The following is a 21,412-nucleotide window of genomic DNA, read 5'->3' on the forward strand; positions in this document are numbered from 1 at the left end:
CAAAATTCTGAGGAAAAATGCATTTGGAAGTAGAATTGTATATCTAGCTAAACCATCAAAAAGCTGAAAATGGAAATAAAGACACATCATACAAGGGCTCAGAAAATTTACTCCTCATGTATTAGTGGATATGCTCCAGAAAAACAAGCTAGTAAACCAAGAAAGAAGTCATAGGTTTAGGAAACAGGGAATCTACTGCGGAAGAGACAGAGAGATGTCCCAGGAGAAGAGAAATTTGTGAGGCCTAAGGAGCTGACAGTTGAGACTGGAGCAGAAGGATGTAGTGCTTAAGATAGGAAGTCCGGGAAAAAATAAAAATGAGTCAGGCAAGCAGCCTAAAAGTGTTGGAAGACTTTGCCCAGATCTATTAGCGCATTTGGGGAAAAATAATGTTAAGCAAATAAGAAATAAAGAAAAAGTAAAAATAATGCGTTAGTAATTCCAGGAAACACAAAAAGTTTGGTAAGAAAGGAAATATAATTAAAGGACAGTATGTTTACTAGTTGTAGTACTACAAGTATTACTATGGATTCAACCAAAAATTGTAAATAATTGTGTAAGAATAGCAAATGTTCATCATCCATAAAAAGATCTTACAAAAGTCCAAAATGTATAAATGAATATATAGCAGTGGACCCATTTATTACAAAATGGAGGCTAATATAAAAAAAAAGCAGTTAAAAGCTGAAAGTGGTTGCCTTCTTTGAACAAGACTGGGTAATAGGATGGGACACAGAGGGGGTAGCTGATTTTGTAATAGGTCTTTTAGTTCCATTTTTTTAAAAAATTGTATCTTTTGATAAATATAATTTTGAGAGTGTTCAGCATAAAATAAATATGAATCTTATTCAACAATTGTTTTGTAGAGCTGGCTGGTTAGCTCAATTGGTTAGAGCACAATGTTGGTAACACCAAGGTCAAGGTTTTGGATTACCATACTGGCCAGCTGCCAAAAAATTTTAAAAAGCCACACACAAAAAAACCAAACAAACATTCTTTTGCTTTTTTCTTGATTATCTAAGTCATATAATCATCTTTTAAATTTGTTTGTGGTAAGCCTGAATTATAGCTTACCCATTTTGTAAACCAGTCCAGAAAAGACAATAGGCCAATGATATGATAGCACTCTCCCTTTCTCATTTGCCTCAGGGCTTGGGAATGTTGTCAGCCAGTGGCAATAAATATCAGAAGCCTGTAGAATCCAGCTACTAGCATAGAGGATCTTATTCTTTGCGTTCTGGTTAAATTCATATCAAAGTTAAACCCTCTGTTCTCTTCAGATCTGGGCTGTGGTCTGGGAATCATTGTAGTACAACGTGACTTCTTATTTCTCTTTTCAGAGGCTTTGGCCAAGACCTTTAATGAGCTTCATTTTGAGATAGTACCTTACAGAGACTGCACAGCAAAGGAGATCTGTGAGGTTCTGATGTCCTACCAAAGCATGGACCACAATAACAAGGACTGCTTCATCTGCTGCATCCTCTCCCATGGGGACAAGGGCATCATCTATGGCACTGACGGACAGGAGGCCCCCATCTATGAGCTCACCTCTTATTTCACTGGTTCCAAGTGCCCTTCCCTCGCTGGAAAACCCAAAGTCTTTTTTATTCAGGCTTGTCAAGGGGATAACTACCAGAAAGGTATAGCTGTTGAGACTGACTCAGAGCAGAAGGAAGCCTATTTAGAAATGGATTCATCATCTCAAAAGAGATATATCCCGGATGAAGCTGACTTTCTGCTGGGAATGGCCACTGTGAACAACTGTGTTTCCTATCGAAACCCTGTGGAGGGGACCTGGTATATCCAGTCACTTTGCCAGAGCCTGAGAGAGAGATGTCCTCGGTAAGTTTTGCCTCCCCAACCCTTCTCAGTTTAACACTACCTGCCCCCCTGCCCCATCACCACTACCTTATATTCATATTCAGAGTCCACTAGAAAGTGCTTTATGATTGAGATAATATCAACAGATCAGAGAGGTGTCCAAGGGGAGTGGTTTCTAATCATCTCTAAATGTCTAGCTGTGGATCATGTAGCTATACTTCCCAGGTCAGTTGCAAAGCGGGAGAGATGGCAAGTGTTGACATCTTTAGTTCATAGATGGAAAAATTGAGATACTTACTGAAAGGTTTCCTTTATTTAGCACCTCAAAGGACAGTCAGGGTACCATGGAGCTGGAAAGGACATTGAAGTCATATAATCCGGCTCTCTGTCTTTGGGCAGAAAAATGACTGAGCCAACTCAACTGGTTTTGGAAGTCTTCCAAGAAGGGAGTAGCCCATTTTAATATTTAATATTCTCCAGCTCTGTCAAAAGTTCTATGATAGCTAACCAACCTCAAACCCTCTTGATGCCTTGTGGGAGATAAGTAGCAAGGAGTAGGGTTAGCCTGCTTTGAAGACAAATATGTGGGGAAATATCCTTCCCTTATTATGGCATATGCTTCCTTTAGTTAAATTATCATTTCATATGTCATGGTTCACCCAAATGCACACACTACTGACAGATGAATAGCAAGGAATCTTCTGGAGGTTCCCCTAGCCCTGTGTGTTGTCATGTTTTGAGTGTATGAAGAGCAAAAATTTCCCTTGACATATAAAAGAGTGAACCATAACATCAGTGCGATGTTTTCATTTTGTAACTTGGCCTGTGAATCCTGCGAGGTTCTGGGGCCTAGCTACAGTGGTAGGTGAAGAGGGTGCCCGACACAACTGCTGAGGGCCTGGAGAGAAGAGGATGGGGTGCTGCAGGAGACAGTCGACTTTCACTTGCCTAGAGTTTGGCTGCATCATAGATGAATCCACAGAAGCAACGTCAATTGGAGGCAGAGGGTAATGGGGGGCCTTGAGGTGATTGGGACCAAGTGACATAGTACATGGAGCAGAGTGAGATACACAGAGGTCAGGAGGGAAAGAAATCGAATTTAACACTGAATCCAAGGTTTCTGATGGTCAGTAGAGATCCTGAATAAACCAAAGATAAGTTATTAAGCGTGGAGACAACTCACTTACCGGGAAGCTGTGGTAGGTCTTGGTTTAACAACTTATTGTTTCAAATGCCTGATGTTTTGAGAGGAAGAACCGTAGAATTATCGCTGAGCACAGAGGACGGGACGGTTCATCAGCTGTTTCCCCCGTGGGTGGTCACGATGTTATGCTGTGTTTTTCAGAGGTGACGATATTCTCACCATCCTGACTGAAGTGAACTATGACGTGAGCAGTAAAGATGACAAGAAAAACATGGGGAAGCAGATGCCACAGCCCACCTTCACACTAAGAAAAAAGCTCGTCTTTCCTCTTAATTGATGCTGTTGTTTATATGTGTAACACTATGCTTTATTTGTTGATAAGCTATTACTTAGTACTATTTTGCACTTTGATGGCAGAAAGGGAGTTTAGAATTATTAGAATGCTTATATGAATTCAAGCCGGAATCTCTGGCTTTGCAAACAGTAATAGCCAACATTGGCCATTTATGGCCATGCTATTATTTTAATTATATGTTTAATAAGATGAAAACATTTTTTAAAATAACTTACAGTTGATCAAAAAAGTATAGTAAGTTTAAAAGAAATATGACAAAAATCTCCTAAAAGGTTCAAAATCCGAATCCTTGACCTTGGTGTATACAACACCGAGCTCTAAGGTAGGCCAACCAGCCATCCCCAATTCCCTTCAAATTGTCAAACATTAGAAACAAAACAAAAATCACTTAAGAGCATTATGCCAAAGATTTAGCCTTGAACATGGTGTTAATAATAGCACTGGAACTTTTTAAGGCACAGGAAGAAGAGAAGTGGTGAAATCACTTTCCCACCAGGAGGCCTCAGAATAATGAATGTTAAAATATTTGGAGACAGCAAGTGTCCCTTCTGTCCGTGAGAGGGCTGATACCTCTTTTCTGGTTCCTATGATAATTTGTCAGATTTGCATTCCCACTAACTGGGTGGGATTCTGTGGCACAGAACAGTTGGTATGCCTGTGACACCCTCTCAAAGGTCACCGACTGAGATTTTTGTGATCCAGTCTAGCTAAAAAAAAACCAACCTCACACACTGAGGTTCAGTGTGTAATGCTCCCACATCCAGCCTGACGGTGGCCGGTGGGTAACACGAGTAATATCAGAAACGTGCACCTCCTCTGTGCCTCCTCCCTTGAGCAATGGGAAGATCCTATGTTTCAGTGATGAAAGACACCATGACTCTGTGTAGGGTTAACATTTCAGAATAACTCTCTTTCTAAGCCATCCTCCACACTACCTTTTAATGATACATTTTTGAATGTTGATTTTTAGTGTAAAAGATTTAAAATACTAAAATTATTTTGAAAATTCGTTATAATCTGTCCCCAAACTCCCTTTTTGGCCTCTTCTCCTGTTGCTCTTATAATATATACCTGCTTTTGCAGCATCCAATGTGACTGGCTTTTTGCTAATGATGCAGTGCTCTTTTCCTTTATTTGCATTTGCTCTTTCTTTGCTAAATTTATTCCAAATCTTTAGTAATTAATTTCTGTAACAGCTGTATTTTTAAAGAATATTTTTTTAAAAACATTTTTACTAGAATAAAATATAATTTTATGTTACTGCTTCTTGGAGATTTTTTTGTTTGTTTTTGGCCAATGGCATCTCACAGGTGGAAAATGTTTGGATCACAGACATTTTATTTGAGCCTATGGATACTGGCTTAGATAGCTGTATTTTTAAAATTTGTTGTTAACATTTAAAAATTAGGAAGTATCACATGAAAAACCAAAATGCCTTCTGAAGAATCAGAATATCTGACATTGATCCCACGCTCCTGTATGTCAGCCTTCAGACTGGGCATGCGCTCTGCGGTTCACCAACCCCCACACTCTCTCCCTGACCCCCATGCATCTCCTCCATTGAGGCTGCAGTCAATTATCACTTGTCATTGTGCTTGCCAGCCCTCTTCACTTTTTCCTGTTGTCTGCCCTATGGGCATTTGAATTCTGGTGATGGTTTAGAGGTGGTGGTAAGAAGCATCAGGAACTCTTCCTAAGTCACAGGTTAGGGAATATGATTGAGAGCTGGAGAAGGGGGGGGGGCACATGTATGGGAGAAAAAGATTTTGGAATCAAATCAGTTATCTTTCTTGCTAGCTAAATGCCCTAGGGGACAAAAGGCATGCCCCCAAATATAGTCAACATCCAATAGGACGAAGGCCTTCAAATCAGTCTCTTTCTAATGAAATCTGTAAAGGTGGTACAAAAAATAGCACAAAACCCACAGAAAGCTTAGCTCCAGGTATAGAGAACATCACTTTTCCATGAAGGGTCATGATAAGCTGTGTAATTGAGGTGAGAATTCAAACATTCCCAACCTCTCAGAAGAAAGCAGTTTTTGAGAAGATAAAAACAGTCAGAGTAACCCAAGAACTAAACTTGTCATAAGCATTTCCCAAGAAAACCTCAGAGGAGTCCCCTAGGCCTAGAGAGATGGTGTTTCTACCATCTTCAGCTATGGAGAACAACTCTTTGTTCACGACTCTTGTCCCCTGTTGCTACTAACGTCTAAAAGGTGAGAATCATACTCATAAGGAGCAATAGAGGTTAATCTCCCAGATTGACCGTAAATTTCTTCATTCTTGGCAATTATCTTTTGCCTGTGAAAAGAATGGAGAGATGTATCACCAAGACTCAAAGGGTAGAAAGGGGTAGGTGACGTTTGAAGGGGGGAGAAATGTGACTTCATTCCTTCATTGGGGGCAACTTCACTCTACTCGTGGTGGTTTTGAATTTAGTGAGATGTGGTATTTGGGTGACCAAATTCACATATGTGAAATTTTCTACTAAACTAACACAATGAATAATTTTCCTTTATTAAAATATTGACTAAAATTTAGTTTAATGATTTAAGATGCATCTTCAAGTCACAGTATAATTTCTGATCTGAGGTTGATTTCCATAGGAATCAGAGGCATCTGATTCCATAGGAATCTGAGGGTAAACCCCCAACTCTCAGGGAAGGTGGATTTAAAAACAACCCTCAGTCAGAGAACTGAATAAACTCAGATACTCACAGATAAATTTCCTGTGTTGGTTTGCATAAAAACAGAGACGCAGGTAAAGAAGTCTAGCTACATCCCAGTCCCCCTCACACCAACAGTCTGACCTCTGCAGGTAACTCTGTATCCAGGCTCCAAGTGATACACTTCCCTCCCCAAAGCGCCCATGCCTTGACATGTTTAGGAAGTACTTGGGTCATCTTCTTAACCTATTCTTCACTCCACCTCCCACTCCTAAAGATAACTCAGCCGTGTCTTTTTGAGCAGCAGCGTTCACACCTTAGATGAATGTTTTCCTCTTTCAGGATCTGTATGGTGCACTTATACTTTTCTTCAGCTTCAGCAAACTTGGCCTGGAGTGTTTTCTCCAGATTTCCCACGGTAGTTTTCTGAAAGATGTGTAAATTTTAATAGCTATCTTCGCCAACCCAGAGCCATCCAGGGCAGAGCCATATGGCAGAGCTGCACAGAGACCTGGGTTCCTCTGCCAACTCCCAACCCTGCTCCAGCCAGGACTCACCTCTCTCTGGAGTTCCATCTGGGTATGGTAGAGGTTTGTGTTAAGCGACTCTAGGATAAGAGCTTGTGCATGTAACTCTTTCTCCATGACCTGCATAAGAAGACATTGTTTCCAGACATCATGCTGGTGTCTCTGCCTATTTATCCCCCTTCTCCAGGGCACCTGAACTAGCATGTAAAGCAGCACCTTCAGGCACTCCTTCTCACAGCCAATCAGTCACCTCACCCTATTGATCTATGTCCTCTCTGCCCCGCCCATTGATACCCTCTCTTCAGCCTCACTGTCACTGCTGTGGAGCCGGCTCCCACCAGAGCTCACATGGACTATTACAATGGTTATCAACCATTCATTCACTGAACAAGTCTTTATTAAATACCTACTACCGATTCCAACTATATGACACTTTGGAAAAGGCAAAACTACAGAGACAGTAAAAAAATTAGAGGTTGCCAGGGGTTGGGAGGGGAAGAAAGGGAGGAATAGGTGGGACAGAGGGCATTTTTAGGGCAATGAAAATATTCTGTATGACGCTGTAATGGTGGATACACGACATTACGTGTTAAGCAAAACCTATAGAGTGGACAACACAGAGTTTACCCTAATGTAAACTATGAACTTCAGTTAATAATAATGTATCAAGATTGGCTCAATTGTAACTAATGTATCACCCTAATGCAAGATGTAATAATAGGCAAATGGTGGGGTGGGGTGGGGGAGTATGTGAGAGCTCTCTGTACTTTCTCCTCAATTCTTCTGTAAACCTAAAACTGCCCTAAAGAAGTAAAGTGGGGAGGGAGAGGGAAAAAAATTTTAAACCATCCATTAAGTAAAAAAAACTCCAAACTACTACAGGATGAATAGGAGCCTGTGCAAAGGTCCTTAGAAGGCAAAATGCTTAGTGTATCTGAGGACCTGAAGGAACACCAGTGTGACTGGCAGGATAGTGGGCCAAGGTGAGGAGACGCAGAGGAGGCAGGTCATAGCTGAGAGGCCAGGGGACCTGAAAACAATGTGCTGCTACTGAAGAGTTTTAGAGAAGTGTTTGCCTTTACCTCACTGTTTACACTTATCTCAATGCTCTGTGGAGATTGGACTGGAGGAGGCAAGAGGGAAAGAAGGGGACTAAGGGAGAGAGTGCTACAGTAGTGCAGGGCACAGAATAATAGACTAGGGGGAGGTGCCACAGAATTGGAGAGAAGTGGATGAATTTGGAATATGTTATAGAGGACTGGCTGATGCTGATGGATTGGATGGGGAGAAGAAAAGAAAAGAAATCAAGGATGACTTTAAGTCTAGGCTTGAACAGCTGGGCAGTTGTCAATTTGGGGGTTCAAATCTCAAGTGGGAAATCAAGGGTATGAAGATGAGCAGGTTAAGTTTGAGGTGTCTGTAAGTTACCTATGTAGAAATGTTAAATGGGCAGTTGGATATACAATCCTGGAGCTCAGAGAAGGGGCTAGGCTGGAGGTATCAATCCTAGCGGTCAGCACAGAGATAACATTGACATCTATGTGGACAGATGAACTCAGATAAGGAGAAAGAGGAGATAAAGAAGAGAAATGGAGTCTAAGATCAAGCCCTGGAACATTCAAAGACTTAGAAATTAGGTGGATGGGGTGTGGGGGGACCTAGCAAAGGAGACTGAGGAGTGACTCGAGGCAAAAGAAAACCAGAAGCCTATGAAAGCCAAGAGAGGAGAGTGTTTCAAGGGAGGAGTGACCAATTGCACCTGATACCGCTAACGCCAAGTGAGGTGAGGCATTCCTCGGACTTGGCGACTTGGAAGTTACTGGTGATTTTGACAAGAGCAGTTTCAGTGGATGGGGTTGGAGCAGAAGCCAGGTTGCAATATAAATGGGAGTGACCCTCCGACAGGTCCTGCGTCCCATCACTTTGCCTCTTCAGACTCGCCTGCACATTGCTACGAGAGTTGTCTTCCCATCTGATACTGTCCTCCTCAGAAACCTCCAGTGGCTTCCCACTGTCTACAGACTCAAATCCAGACTCCTTGTGGTGATGAATGGGGCTACTGATGGCCCAGTGAGTCCAGTGTTAAACACAAAAAAAGGCTTCTTTGTTCTTCTCTATGGGCAAACTGGAAGTTGGGTTCATTTTCCATTGTGTTCTCCTGGAAAACTATGATAAAGGTGGAATATCAGCCTTGTTACTAGGCAACATTGCAGAGAGTAAAATGAACTGCGCCTGGACTGGGAGGACTGTGAAGCAGCACAAACACCTGGCAGAAAGCCATAGCTTTGGTCTTCCCTGGGGGCAGTGATGCTTGTAACTGGGCACGACCTGGAAGTTACGCCTGAGCATCTGTTGCAAAAGATTTTGGGACAAGAGGCTTCTAAGCTAGATTAGCTTCTGCACCCACATAGGTGAGTCTCATTTTCCCTCATCTGAACTGTTTCTTGTGGGGCCACACAAGACCAGCCCTGGACCACCCGAGAACTCTTGCGAGGCTCCCACAGAAGAGGAATCTCCTGATGCTGCTTTCCTGGCAGGCGGTGCTTCCTGCCTTAGGGCCTTCTAAGTGAATCCAAGACAAAGTGCGGCCTGTGCTACCACATGAGTGTGAGATCCTAGTTGGAACTAAGAACCCTTTAACCACTGGCCCTAAGCTACCTTTCCTAATCAGTCTTGCTCTTTCTTTCATACACCAGGTCCTTTCATTATGTCACCAGTTTTGCTCATGTTCTGCTCTCAGGTTGGAACTCCATCTCCACTCCCTCCTCATTTCTGAGATTCAGAAACACTCAGCTGCCAAAACCAGCTCAAATGCCATATTGTAACCCTATCACCCACTTCACCCTCAACAGGACTAGTAGTTCTTTCCTCTGAAGGATTTATACTGTGCTTACATTTTATTATAAACATGTGCCTATTTGTCATCTTTGTAGTACCTCACAATCAGCACCTAAAAGGTGCCGTATGCATTCTGTTAGGTGCCAAAGAGACTAAAAAAATGAACTCGATGGATCTCTGCTTCCAGGTATCAGCCCCATTTAGCTCTTATATGTCCTCAGAGCACTAGAGCTCTTCCCATGTAGTGTGCAGCCTGCCAAGATGTATGAATTGGAGAGGCACCACCATGTACTGCAACTGCATTGTGCAAAGTGCTATACTAGGTTGTTTTGCATTTATTTAAAAACTCAGTTACTATTTATTGAATGCCTCTGATATGCCAGGCACTCTTCTAAGAATTGGGGATGAGCAGTAAATAAAACAGACAAAAATTATCCCTGCCTTTATTGAGTTTATCAGCTTAGAAGATTATAAATCTGAGTAGAAAAATAAAACAGAGAAAAGAAAGTGTTGGGGCAGGGAGCTGAGCCTTTAAATAGAATAGCTCCTGAGGAGGTGGCATTTAAGACCAGAGGGAAGAAAGAACGTAAGCCAACCGTATGGATATCTGGAAAAGAGCGTTCCAGGAAGACATAATATTAAGAGTAAGATAGGAGCAGCCTGGCCTGTTAAAGAAGCAGCAGGGAGGCCAGTGCCTCTGGAGTGGAGTGATGGAAGGAAGAGATGGAGATGATGTTGGGGGAAAAAAACCACCAGCAAGGAGCAGGTAGAATGACCCCCAGGGCCAACACAAGACTGAGAATAGTTCACAGACCTACCAGCCAGAGTAGAAAAACCTTCTAATACAGAAAGTATTGGGTAGAGTATTCGGAAGGGTATTCCCTCAGCAGTTCTACACTAAAGCTTTAATTCTGCCTAATAAAGCTTAAAAGCCAGGCTTGGAAGGATCAAACTGTTTCCAAGTAACTTAACTGCATCCCAGGAAAAAGCTCAAGAATATTTAAAGGGATATAAAAATATTCAGAACCCAAAAAAGGTAAACTTCACAAAGGCTGGCATCTAATAAAAAAAGTTACCAGATAGGCGAACGAAAAAATATGAGCATAAAAGAGGAGAAAAATAAATTAATAGAAACAGAACCAGAAATGACACAAATGATAGAATTAGTAGACAAGCTCATTAAAACAGTTTTTACAATACACCGGGTCTACCTGGCTCCAAAGCGCCTTCCTTTACCTTGCAGAGCATTGCAATCTGTTTGCCCCTCAATAATGCCTGGAGATCTGCCTGGGCTCTGAAGTATCATTCCTCTATAATGCCTCTATAATGACTAATCTTTTCCCAAACATGACTGTTCTGGATCCAAATTAAATCTTCAGTGGAGGAAGAACACAAGGCACTTTGCAGGTTTGAACAGCTTCTCTTTAGTTATCTCCCACAAGTGCAGTAATTTGTCACAGAAGAGTGAAGTCCCTGGGGAAGTTGTCATGTGTGAGGTATCCTCAGAGTTTTAAGGTGAAGCTTGGAGACAGAGTTGCACGGGGGACTGTGCTTCTCAGAGCTCAAAGGGAAAAACTTGGCATTTTATAATTCCAGGTCCTTTTGTGGTTTGAACCTTGATAAACATGGAAGGCATTCAACATTGAAGACCACACAGTATATTGCTGATGTATTTGTTCAAATCTGGCTCTAAAAAGATATCACTGGCTTTATTTTAGAGACAGTTCTAAAATCCTTTTTGACTTATTGAATCCAGCAAACTTAACTTTATTTTTAATTATTTATTTCTTTATGTAATTTTATTAATATTATTTTTTACATTCAAGGATGTTGTTGCAGAGCGGCTGGGGGGAAGAAGGGAAAGGAGAAGGAAATGGAATGGAAAAAGGAGGAAGGAAGAGGGGCAGGATTGAGGCCTGTGGCACCCCCCTCATTCCCACAGGGGAGACTGGGGGGCTTCCAGTGGTGGCCTGGGCATTGCTGGGCTGGGTGCAGATGTCAGGTGGGTGTGGCTAAAGCTCTCATCCTCCACTGTCCCAGCTTGGGAACCCTGGGCCCTTCTTGCTGCGGCTTGGTGGTCACTGCTAGGCTGGTTGCACATGTCAGGGGGGCATGGCCGAGGCCTGAGGCCCCCCCCACAGCCCTGGCTCGGAAGAGCCCAGGGTGCTTCCTGCAGTGGCTCAGTGGTTGCCACTGGGCTGGCCAGCAAACTTAGCTTTAAATCTTCCATTTTTTTTATTGGTTTGGGGAAGATTGTCATAGATTCCATTTTGCTGAGAGTCTATTATTTTACTGATGTGTTTGTAAGATACAAATTCCATAGGAAAGAATGAAAAAGCTTACCTCTTTGGTCTTTCTCAGCTCCTTTAACTGCAAGGTGTCTCTTTCATGTTGTTTCACAAGCTCCTAAAAACAATTTTATTTGGAAAAGATCAGCACTATGGTTCTGGCACTTCTTTCTGAGAATTAAGAAAGCCAGAATAGGATTCAGGAATATAATATTCACCAAAGCTATACATTGGTATAATGAAGCACACATTATAAACTAGTGACATAACATGTTGAAGTTAAAAATTTAAAATCTTACTGATGTGCAACCATATCACCTTGACAAATATTAAGAGAAATTATATTTTCAGCAAATGCTTTTCTTCTTTTATTTTTTGGTTTGTTTGTTTGGCAGCTGACAGGTTCAGGGATCCAAACCCTTGACCTTGGTGTTATAACACTGTGCTCTAACCAGCTGAACTAACTGGCCAGCACCCAAAGCTTTTCTTAAGTCAGTACACAGATGCAATACTGTTAAGAATTCAAATCTCCACAGATTGAACTTTATATTCAATGCAGTCAAAATGTCAGTAAGCTTTCTTGACAAGCTAATCCTAATTCTAAATTAATTCTAGTTTTAAAATTTATATAAAAATGCAAAGGATGTAGAAAAGCCAACATAATCCTGAAAAATAACAGCAAAGTTCGATGATCTTTACTACCTGATTACAAGCTACAGTACTTCAGACTGTTTTTGGCCTAAATATAGACAAATAGTCAAAACAGAATGAAGAGTCCAACACACCTTCCCCTACCCCCGCCAAATACAACAAAGATACCAAGGGAACTCAATGGAAAAAAGAAAGTTTTTTCAACAAATGGTGCTGGAACCACTGGATATCCACATGGAAAAAAATGATATATAACTTCCATTTTACTCCATATACAAAAATTACTAAAAATGGATCATAGAATCATAAAAGCTAAAATTATCAAGCTTCCAAAAAACAGAATGTCCTCCTGACTTTGGAATCAGAAGTATTTTATAGAGAGGACACAAAAAGGTGTAACCATAAAAGGAAAATAATTGATAATTTGCCTTTCATCGAAATTAAAACGTTTACACAACAAAAGACTCCATCAACAAACTGAAAAGGCAAACCACAGGCTGTGAGACAACATTTGCAACACAAAGATCTGACAAAGAACTTGTAACCACAATATAAAAAATACTCCTACATGTCAATAGTAAAAAGACAAGCGACCCCAAAGTTTTCAGACAGCAAAAGACCTGAAATGACACTTTACAAAAGAAGATACATGAATAGTCTGATAAGCATATGAAAAATTGCCCAATGTAATTAGTCATCAGAGAAATTAAACCATAATGAAATACCACTTCATACCCACTGAAATGGTCAAAATTAAAAGACTGGCAATGCTAGTTCATTGTTGTGGAAGATGTGGACCACTACAGTTCTCACACATTTAAGATGCAAGAGTAAGGTGACACAACTAGTTTGGAAAATAGTTTGGAAATTTCTTACAAAGTTAAACCTCCACCTACTCCAGACCCAGTAATAGCACCACAGCCACAGCAGTTACAGTCAAGGATGAGGGCATCCAGAAATGGGATTTGTGCAAAGTAGGGAAATTCAGGTTCTGCATATTTAGCGTTCTCTTTCCAGTTAATTACAATTTTTATTCCAATATCCCTGTGGTAAGACTGTCCAGCTAAAGGATGGCAAGACTATCAGGCTACTTGTATATATTTCCAGGAAAGCTGGGAGAAGAGAAGTGTGCCCATAATGACAAAGAGGTCACCTAACCACGGAGGCACACCTGGGAACTGGAATGAAGCGCTCGGACTACACAGTGAACCACTGATGTGCTTTGTCTGAGTTACCTCCTTCTCCCGAATGAAGTTCTCAAAGATAGCACTGTAGGATTCATTTATTTTCTTCTTCTCTTCTTCTGACTCTAACTCAAACTTTTTCATCATCTTGCTTTCTGTGGAGGTGAGAGGAAAGCATGTGTATGCGTAAATGTGGAAAAAGCAGGTGCATTAAGAAACCCAGCATGTCTGAAGATAAAAGCAATTCCAGACTGGGTCAGACTCAAGGTCCTTTCAGCCTGGTGTTTAACCTCTGACACCCACCCGGGGATGCCTGCAGCTGGGATGAGCATGGTGGTTATCATCAATCACATTAGCTGTATGAGATTTACTGCCAATCTCTCTGGCTCTTTTGTGTGTAGTTTATATTGGATCTGTTGCTTATTATTTTGGCCATTCTCTCTGCTGAAGTAACCACTATACTTTCTTGAATATCCTTTTCTTAAAATAAAGCTCTTGACTGCTGTGACTTTTCCAGCAGTAAAATTCATTCTGTACTGAGCCCTGGGGTACAGGTCGGCTTAAACTGTTTTCTGGGGCAGAGAAACCTGCCAGCCGAGCCGCAGTACGAAACAGGAGGAAGCAGCAGGGAGGGGAAACACACAGTTCTTCAATGTCTCAATCCTGTGGATGGATAGGGAGTCTCTGGGTTGACAGGGTAACTCTGGACTCAGCAGGGTGATGAGTGGCTAAAATCTGGTCTATCAAAAACCGAGGTTGCATCTTAACCTTGGCTCTGACGATACGGGATGAGTGTTGAATGACTAGTGAGAAGTTTTCGAGATGACCTAGAGTATGTTGCACCAGGATTCTAGGTAAAGCCTCACACAGGAGAAGCTCCACATCCCACTCACCAGCCGGGGGTCTTCCTGCGACTTTCTGGCAGTCCAGAGTCCCCAGTAGAATGTAAATAAACTTTCCCAGGGAGTATCTGCCTTTAAATGAGTTATTTATTAAAATCAATTAAATGTGAGATGATTTTAATCATACATTTAATTGATTTATTAATTAAAATTAATAAATTTAATTTATAGGTGTTGGTGTAGGATGTGGAATAGGTTTGTAGAGGCCACACTCCTATCTTAATCAGTCCTCTAGTCCTGGTGGCAATTTCCACAAATTCTTTTCTGCTTTTCTCCACTTATGAAGAAGCTCATTGGGGGATGGGAGGTGCACCTATGGAGCACTTTGTATGATCCAAGCTCTGTGCTTAGTGTTGGAAATATTAAAAATATTCATCAAACATGGCTCCCTTTGGGGGGATGTGGAGGGGACAGCAGAGGCTCTTGGTACAAGAGATTGTGTTGTCCCTCCCACGCACATGAATAAATATTTAAAAGTCTAATTCAAGAACTCCTGGAACTTTGGGATCACTTGTATCCAGATAACAAGTCTACACTCCTATATAGGTCCCAGCACATGTTTCAGCCCACGAGGGGCAAACTTGGAACTAGTGAGTTTCGAAAGGTACAGGCTTAGACCCCTTATTTCAGGTGTCAGAACTTCAATAAAGACCCTACCCTTGTGGTCACTTTGCTTTCTCGAAAACTCTGGGCACCTTCTATTCAGGAGTCCAGTATGTGGCCCAGCATCCTTGGAAAATCCGAGGCCACCTTACTCTAGTCAAGACCAAGCTTAATGGAGGTTTTTTGATGTACTTGTCATCAAAAAGCCAGTCCTTTCTGTACTCACTTTGCTGTAGCAGGACCTTCTCCTGCTCCAACTTCTCCTCCTTCTCCCATTCGGCCTTTCGCTTCCACCACTTATCTTCCATTTCCTCATACATGCTGTCCTGTGGAGGTACAAAAGCACCATGAAGAAAAAGGTCGGAAACAGGGAGACCTGGAGGGGCTGTGAACTGATGTGAGGGAGGGCCCCTCAGGCCCTGCACCCCGGGACGGCACAGCACCGTGACCTGGGCAGCGTCCCTCACCTGGGGCCCTCACTTCCCTCACTGAAGGGCCCCTTGTGGGTGACTGGTGGGAAGTGAATCCAGCCTAGCCCAGCAGAGAGCTTGCAGGGCTTCGGCTGAGGACGTGCAGTGTGTTCCATGTGGAAGAATCATGTGTCAGCTGCCCCGGAGTCATGAATGCCTCATCAATAGCACATGAAGAAAGAAGGGGACTGCCTAGTGTTAATCTGAACACTTAGAAAACAATGGGGTGTTTCTCAGACAGTGTCCGTCTTTTCTCAGCAAACCCAACTTCCGTTTGTGGTTGAGGTTCCATGAGCCTAACCCAATGCCAGTCCTGTCGGTTGGCCCAGACTTCATGAGCTCGGAACCCCGGGAGGGGAAGGCCCAGGACCTGGGTGCTGCTAGTGGGGTCTTCGGACCCTAATCCCCTTCCTTTCAAGTCAGCAGCAGGATGACTTCCCAGCTCGAGCATCAGCACTTACTCACATTGGGGGTTCTTTCTCACTATTTTCATGACTGGTGGGCAGTTTGGTTGCCTTAGAGGTCAGACTCTCTGGAGAGGCCCAGAATGAAGCAAGCACAAAGTATTCCCAGGAAACTGGGGCATCTTACCTGGTCATCAACCTGACACTTCTTAGGCTTTGTTCTGTTATGTTTTCCCTGACTGTATATCAAGAAATATCTTGAAAAATAAGTTTTGGCTACAAACTCAAAACGGAAACTGTGAGTGATCAATAGAATTTCAGGGGTGGTGCTGGTGTTTAACCTTCGATCGGGTGACTAATTCCCCTTGTTTGTCTGGGACTGAATGGTTTCCTGGGACTCTGGACTTTCAGTGCTAAAACCTAGAAAGTCCCAGGCAAACTGTTGCAAGAAATTAGAAAAGGACAAGAGCAGGAAGAGGAAACCTGGTGGTTTGCGAGTAGAGTAGCTGGTATAGCTGGTTCCCTGGGGAGGGGGGCATGCACAGCCACAGGAAATACAGACAGACAGACAGCTCCACCCCACGTGGGGCACCATTCCGTTGGACCCATGAGCTCCCACCAGCTAAGGTGCCAATCAACAGAGACTACCAGGGCTCAACCAGTGACCAAATGACACGAACCCAGCTGGGAGGACTTAAACCCCTGGGAAGATAACTCTCACCTGAGCTCGCTCGTCCTCTGGGTGGAGTGTACTCTCTCTTTCTAAGTAAAACTGCTCTTTGCATTTCGCCTGGGGCTCTTGATCCACACTATCACTCGAGCCTGCTCCATCCTCTCTGGAGTGTACTTTCTCTCTTTACTAAATAAAACTGCTCTTTGCTTTTCACCTCTGGTGTGTCTTGTCCAGTTCTTTGTTGGAGACACTAAGATCCCGGACTTAGCTGGTGGAACCTGCAAATTTCCTCTGTTTCCTTTAACATCTTGGTTCCCTAACAGGAGAATCCTGCAGTTTCCCCTAACATCTTGGGGCATTGGCCAGGAAACAATCGACCTCTCTTAACAAAACCAGGACTAGTTGGTCACTGCACTTGGTAATTAAATAAGATGGCGGCTTGAGGGCTCAGTCCTTCCCCTGCCCACTCCCTACCTCTCACTCTCTTCACCCCCAGTAGGAAATCACGCCCTCACTCTGTTTTCCTGGACTTCATCAGATTAGCTAATAAAATGAATGGGTTATGTTTTGAGATGGCTAGAGCACTCTGCTTGTGGGGGTGCACAGTAATACACTCTTTTTGGGTGGCAATTTGGCCAAATCTATTAAAGGCCTTAAAAATGTTCATTCCTTTGGACCCAGCACTCTACTTCTAGAATCCAGGATGTTCAAAGCGAAAGTATCTGCTACAGCAAGCACTAGAAACAACTCAAATGGCCAACAGTAAGGGAGCAATGAAATACACTTTCATTAATAAAAATGATTGCACTTTCATTAGGATAGTATCTAATCATTAAAAAGGAGGGCAAGGCTTCTGATATGCCAGATGAAAAGAGGATACAAAAATGTATAAAAATTTTATACAATATGACCTCAACTACAGTTTTAACAAAGTACAAATGTTAACAGTGGTTGTCTTTGCATGGTGATATTTCTTTCTTTTTGTTGTTGCTATTGTTGGTTTTTGTATTGCCTTTAAAAAAAAAATAATAAGCAGCTATTATTTTTGTAACCATAAACGTATTTTTCACTGGCTTCTTTAGGGTGGATGACTGACACGCACAGAAGCCATCAGGTTCACGCTTCTCCCCAGGTGCAGCTGGTGCCTATTAGGTCCATGGATGCTGGGAGTCTCAGGACATTATTTTCTGGCCAAGAGCTCAAGATTCAACCCAATGTTATCAGACAGAAATGAGCCTTGCTTCTCATTCTCATAACCCACCGAGGAGCTCTGTATCTCACCTGATACATGTGAAACATATTCTTCAGATACTTATATTCCTTTCCCATCTCCTCTGGACAAAAGGAAACAACAGGGTCATCATTATTCCTCTGATAGGCATGTTTTTCAAATTCAAATGTGAGCTCTCCAGTACCCCTTCCCCACTCCAAACTCATCCACTAGACACAGCACCTTTGTGTGCTCCGGAAATCACCCTGCAAGCCTCTTAGAAACCACAAATGCCTGTGTCCCACCCTAAACCTACTGAATAGGAGTCTCAGGGGAGGGGCCTAGTATTAGTAGATAAATATGCTTCTTGGGGATTTTGATGCACACCAAATCTGAGAATTAATCCCCAGGGGTAAACCTACATCTGAGAAAAAAAAGGTACGAAACCCCGTAGCATGCATCCGCTGCTCTCTTTCAGATAACATTTTCTAGTTTACACTGATTATGAAAACAATACAAGTTCTCTTTAGAAAATTAGAAAATTAGCAAAGTATAAATAAGATACCACCTTTTAAAAGCTTTAGGGAAAATAAAGGAAAAGGTTATAGAATGTCTCCTCTCTGTGGAGATGCGTCTATAAACCCAGAATTCCGAGGACACACACTCTCCCCCTCCCAAGAGAAGGATAAACAAGTCAGCCCCCTGCCCTCCCCCCAGGCTCACTTTCCCAGGGCTCGACAGTACCTAGCTTCTCTTGGGCAGCCAACTTCTCTGCCTTCAATTCTGCTTTGTAGTTGTTCTCCAACTCATTGAGTTCTACTTCATGAGTCTCTTTCAGTTCCCTGTTTGGCCCCCCAAGAGAAAGCCACAATCATCAGTGAAAAGAAGTCCAGAGCTGAGCTGTTACACTGACCCGATCCTACCCCTTTGCCCTCATGCAGGATGTGGGGCCTCACTTCCCGAAGCATTCTCCTGGCATCTGTCCAGAGTGGGGTGAGAGGACTCCTGTTTTCCATAGCCACTATTTTGAATGGAGTCAGTGGGGGCCTTAGACTCCCCCTAATAGTCAGCACAGTCTTTGCTGATAGCTTGCTTAGGAAAATGTGGGCTGCATTAGCACTCAGAAAATTTTAGAACCCAAGGTCTCTCCAGTCTACATCCCAGGAGGCAGATGTTGGCAGTGTTTAAGATGAGTGTTAAAATGAATCTATATGAGCTATCAAGCCACAAAAAGGCACAGAGGAGCCTTATATGCATATTAATAGATCTGCAACATAACCAGTGCCATTTTAGACAAGCCCAAGTACAAAATGGCGCTGCCCACTCCCTTGCTTCCCCTCACCCCTTCTCTTTACAAGAAGCCTCCTGATTTAAACAGAAACCCCTTTTGCTTCTGCAAGGACGTAAGGACGCAGTTCTCCACCCTGATCCAATCCACATTAGCATAATGACCCTCCTCGATGGTATCAGCCAGCCCTTGGCACACTATATAAGCTCTACCATCCCCACACCTGGTGCTGTCCCTTTTTCAGGGCAGCCCTGGGCTGCCTGCCCCTCTGAGCACAGCCCGGCAACTTTCTTTCTTTAATAAAGCTTGAACGGTACCCGGCATCTTGGCTCACTTTCTTTCAATTAACAATTAACATTGTTAATTGTTTCCTTTGCTGTGCAGAAGCTTTTTGTGGAATATACTATAAAGCATATGTACTTCACAGGGCCTTGTTTTCCAAAGCCTTGCAGTTTCAAATATTGACCTTGCGGAGGACTGGAAATTTTCCTCAGGCTATAAAGTCTCTGGTGTAAGATAAAGATTTGTGGCACAGCAAGGTTGCTGGCTCAAGGACAGACAGGTTACTGATTGTTATGTAAAGATACTGAGAAATTGTTGTAAGAAGGAATGTTTGCTAAGATTGAGCTTTTGTTGATAGGACCACTTAATTGCCTAACTGGAATGTCATCTGGCTTGTTTCACTGAAAGTTACCAGCCTATATTGCTAAACTGTAACCCCACCTATGTCTCTTCCTGTAACTTCCTGGTCTGGAAAATAAATGCAGGAAGAGAACCCCAATTCGGGGTTAATTTCCCAAGGAAGGGCCGCCTCTCACTTGAGTGTTCCCAGGGAAGTTAACCACTTTGGGGCCTCTGACTGCTCAGAAGAGATGGGTTTTGAGTAATCCTTTGCATCTCTGTCACCCGGGGGAAGTGGGGTGACAAATCCCTGGGGGGTGAAGCAACACAAAGCAACAGCTTTTTTGATATAATCCCATTTGTCTATCTTTGCTTTTGTTGCCTGTGCTTTTGGGGTCAAATCCAAAAAAGCATTGCCGAAGGGCCATCCCGTGGCTCACTTGGGAGAGTGTGGTGCTGATAACACGAAGGCCACAGGTTCAGATCCCTATATGGGGATGGCTGGTTGGCTCACTTGGGAGAGTGTGGTGCTGATGACACCAAGTCAAGGGTTAAGATCCCCTTACTGGTCATCTTTAAAAAAACCCAAAAAACAAAAAACAAAAAAGCACTGCCCAGACCAATGTTGTATAGTTTTTCTCCTGTTTTCTTCTAGTAGCTTTACAATTTCTAGTTTTACATGTAAGTGAGTTGATTTTTGTATTTGGTGTGAGGTAAGTGTCCAGATTCATTCTTCTGCATGTATATATCCAGTTTTCCCAACTGGATTTGTTGAAGAGACTATTCTTTTCCATTGTGTATTCTTGGCACTTTTGTTGAAAATCAATTGACCATAGATGTGTGGGTTTATTTCTGGGCTCTCTACTCTGTTCCATTGTTTGATGTCTTTTTTTTTTTTTGCCAATACCATGCTATTTTAATTACTGTAGTTTTGTGGCATAGTTTTAAATCAGGTAGTGTGATATCTCCAGCTTTGTTCTTTCTGTTCATGATTGCTTTGGTTACTTATTTATTTTTGTTGTAATTCCATATGAATTTAAGAATTTTTTTTCTATTTCTATGAAAAATGACATTGGAATTCTGATATGGATTGCACTGGATCTGTAGATTGCTTTGGGTAGTATGGACATTTAAACAGTATTAATTCTATAAACCCATGAACATGGTATATCTTTTCACTTATTTGTGTTATCTTCCATTTCTTTTTTTCTTTTTCTTTTTTTGGTGGCTGCCTTCTGTTTCTTTTATCAACATTTTATAGTTTTCAGTGTACAGGTCTTTTACCTACTTGGTTAAATTTATTCCTAAGCATTTTAAATTTTTTGTTGCTATCATAAATGGGATTATTCTCTTGATATCTTTTTTCAGTTTGTTGTTAGTATATAGAAATGTTACTGATTTTTGTGTATTGAGTTTGGATCCTGCACTTTACTGTATTCATTTATTACAGGTTGAGTATCCCTAAGCTGATAATTTGAAATCCAAAATGTCCCAATCTGAAACTTTTTGAGCACAGACATGATGCCAGAAGTGGAAAATTTTACATCTGACCTCATGTGATGGGTTGCAGTCAAAATGCAGGTGCACAACACAATTTATTTGGCATCTCCAAGGGAAAAGAGATCTGCTTCCTTCAGCTGCAATATATCTTTTCGACACATGCCTAGATTTCTCCATGCAAGCAAGTCCACAAAAGCTAATAAAACGGCACAGTGCAGGCTGGGTGTGCCATGGCAGGTTTCCCACAATGTTCCACATGGGGCCGAGA

At 42.3% G+C, this 21,412-nt stretch overlaps 2 protein-coding genes across 4 annotated transcripts in view; one reads left to right on the forward strand and one right to left on the reverse strand.

Annotated features, from left to right (window-relative positions):
• The window catches only part of CASP8 (caspase 8), a 28,678-nt gene extending 24,173 nt beyond the window's left edge, over positions 1 to 4,505 (forward strand). For all 3 annotated transcript variants that reach the window (XM_063094422.1, XM_063094431.1, XM_063094439.1), the window contains 2 exons: positions 1,341 to 1,842; positions 3,167 to 4,505. In XM_063094422.1, the coding sequence (XP_062950492.1) occupies positions 1,341 to 1,842; positions 3,167 to 3,302 (638 nt within the window). In that variant the 3' untranslated portion in view covers positions 3,303 to 4,505. The remainder of the gene's footprint in view (positions 1 to 1,340; positions 1,843 to 3,166) is intronic.
• A 991-nt stretch (positions 4,506 to 5,496) lies between these two features.
• FLACC1 (flagellum associated containing coiled-coil domains 1) overlaps positions 5,497 to 21,412 on the reverse strand; it is a 31,162-nt gene continuing 15,246 nt past the window's right edge. Inside the window, exons 7-14 of the mRNA XM_063086238.1 lie at positions 18,480 to 18,577; positions 17,807 to 17,859; positions 15,205 to 15,304; positions 13,525 to 13,628; positions 11,694 to 11,756; positions 6,543 to 6,632; positions 6,302 to 6,411; positions 5,497 to 5,620 (exon numbers count right to left, since the gene is read on the reverse strand). Coding sequence (XP_062942308.1) covers positions 5,497 to 5,620; positions 6,302 to 6,411; positions 6,543 to 6,632; positions 11,694 to 11,756; positions 13,525 to 13,628; positions 15,205 to 15,304; positions 17,807 to 17,859; positions 18,480 to 18,577 — 742 coding nt within the window. The remainder of the gene's footprint in view (positions 5,621 to 6,301; positions 6,412 to 6,542; positions 6,633 to 11,693; positions 11,757 to 13,524; positions 13,629 to 15,204; positions 15,305 to 17,806; positions 17,860 to 18,479; positions 18,578 to 21,412) is intronic.

This window comes from Cynocephalus volans, chromosome 1, assembly GCF_027409185.1.
Source record: "Cynocephalus volans isolate mCynVol1 chromosome 1, mCynVol1.pri, whole genome shotgun sequence".
Lineage (NCBI taxonomy): Eukaryota > Metazoa > Chordata > Mammalia > Dermoptera > Cynocephalidae > Cynocephalus > Cynocephalus volans.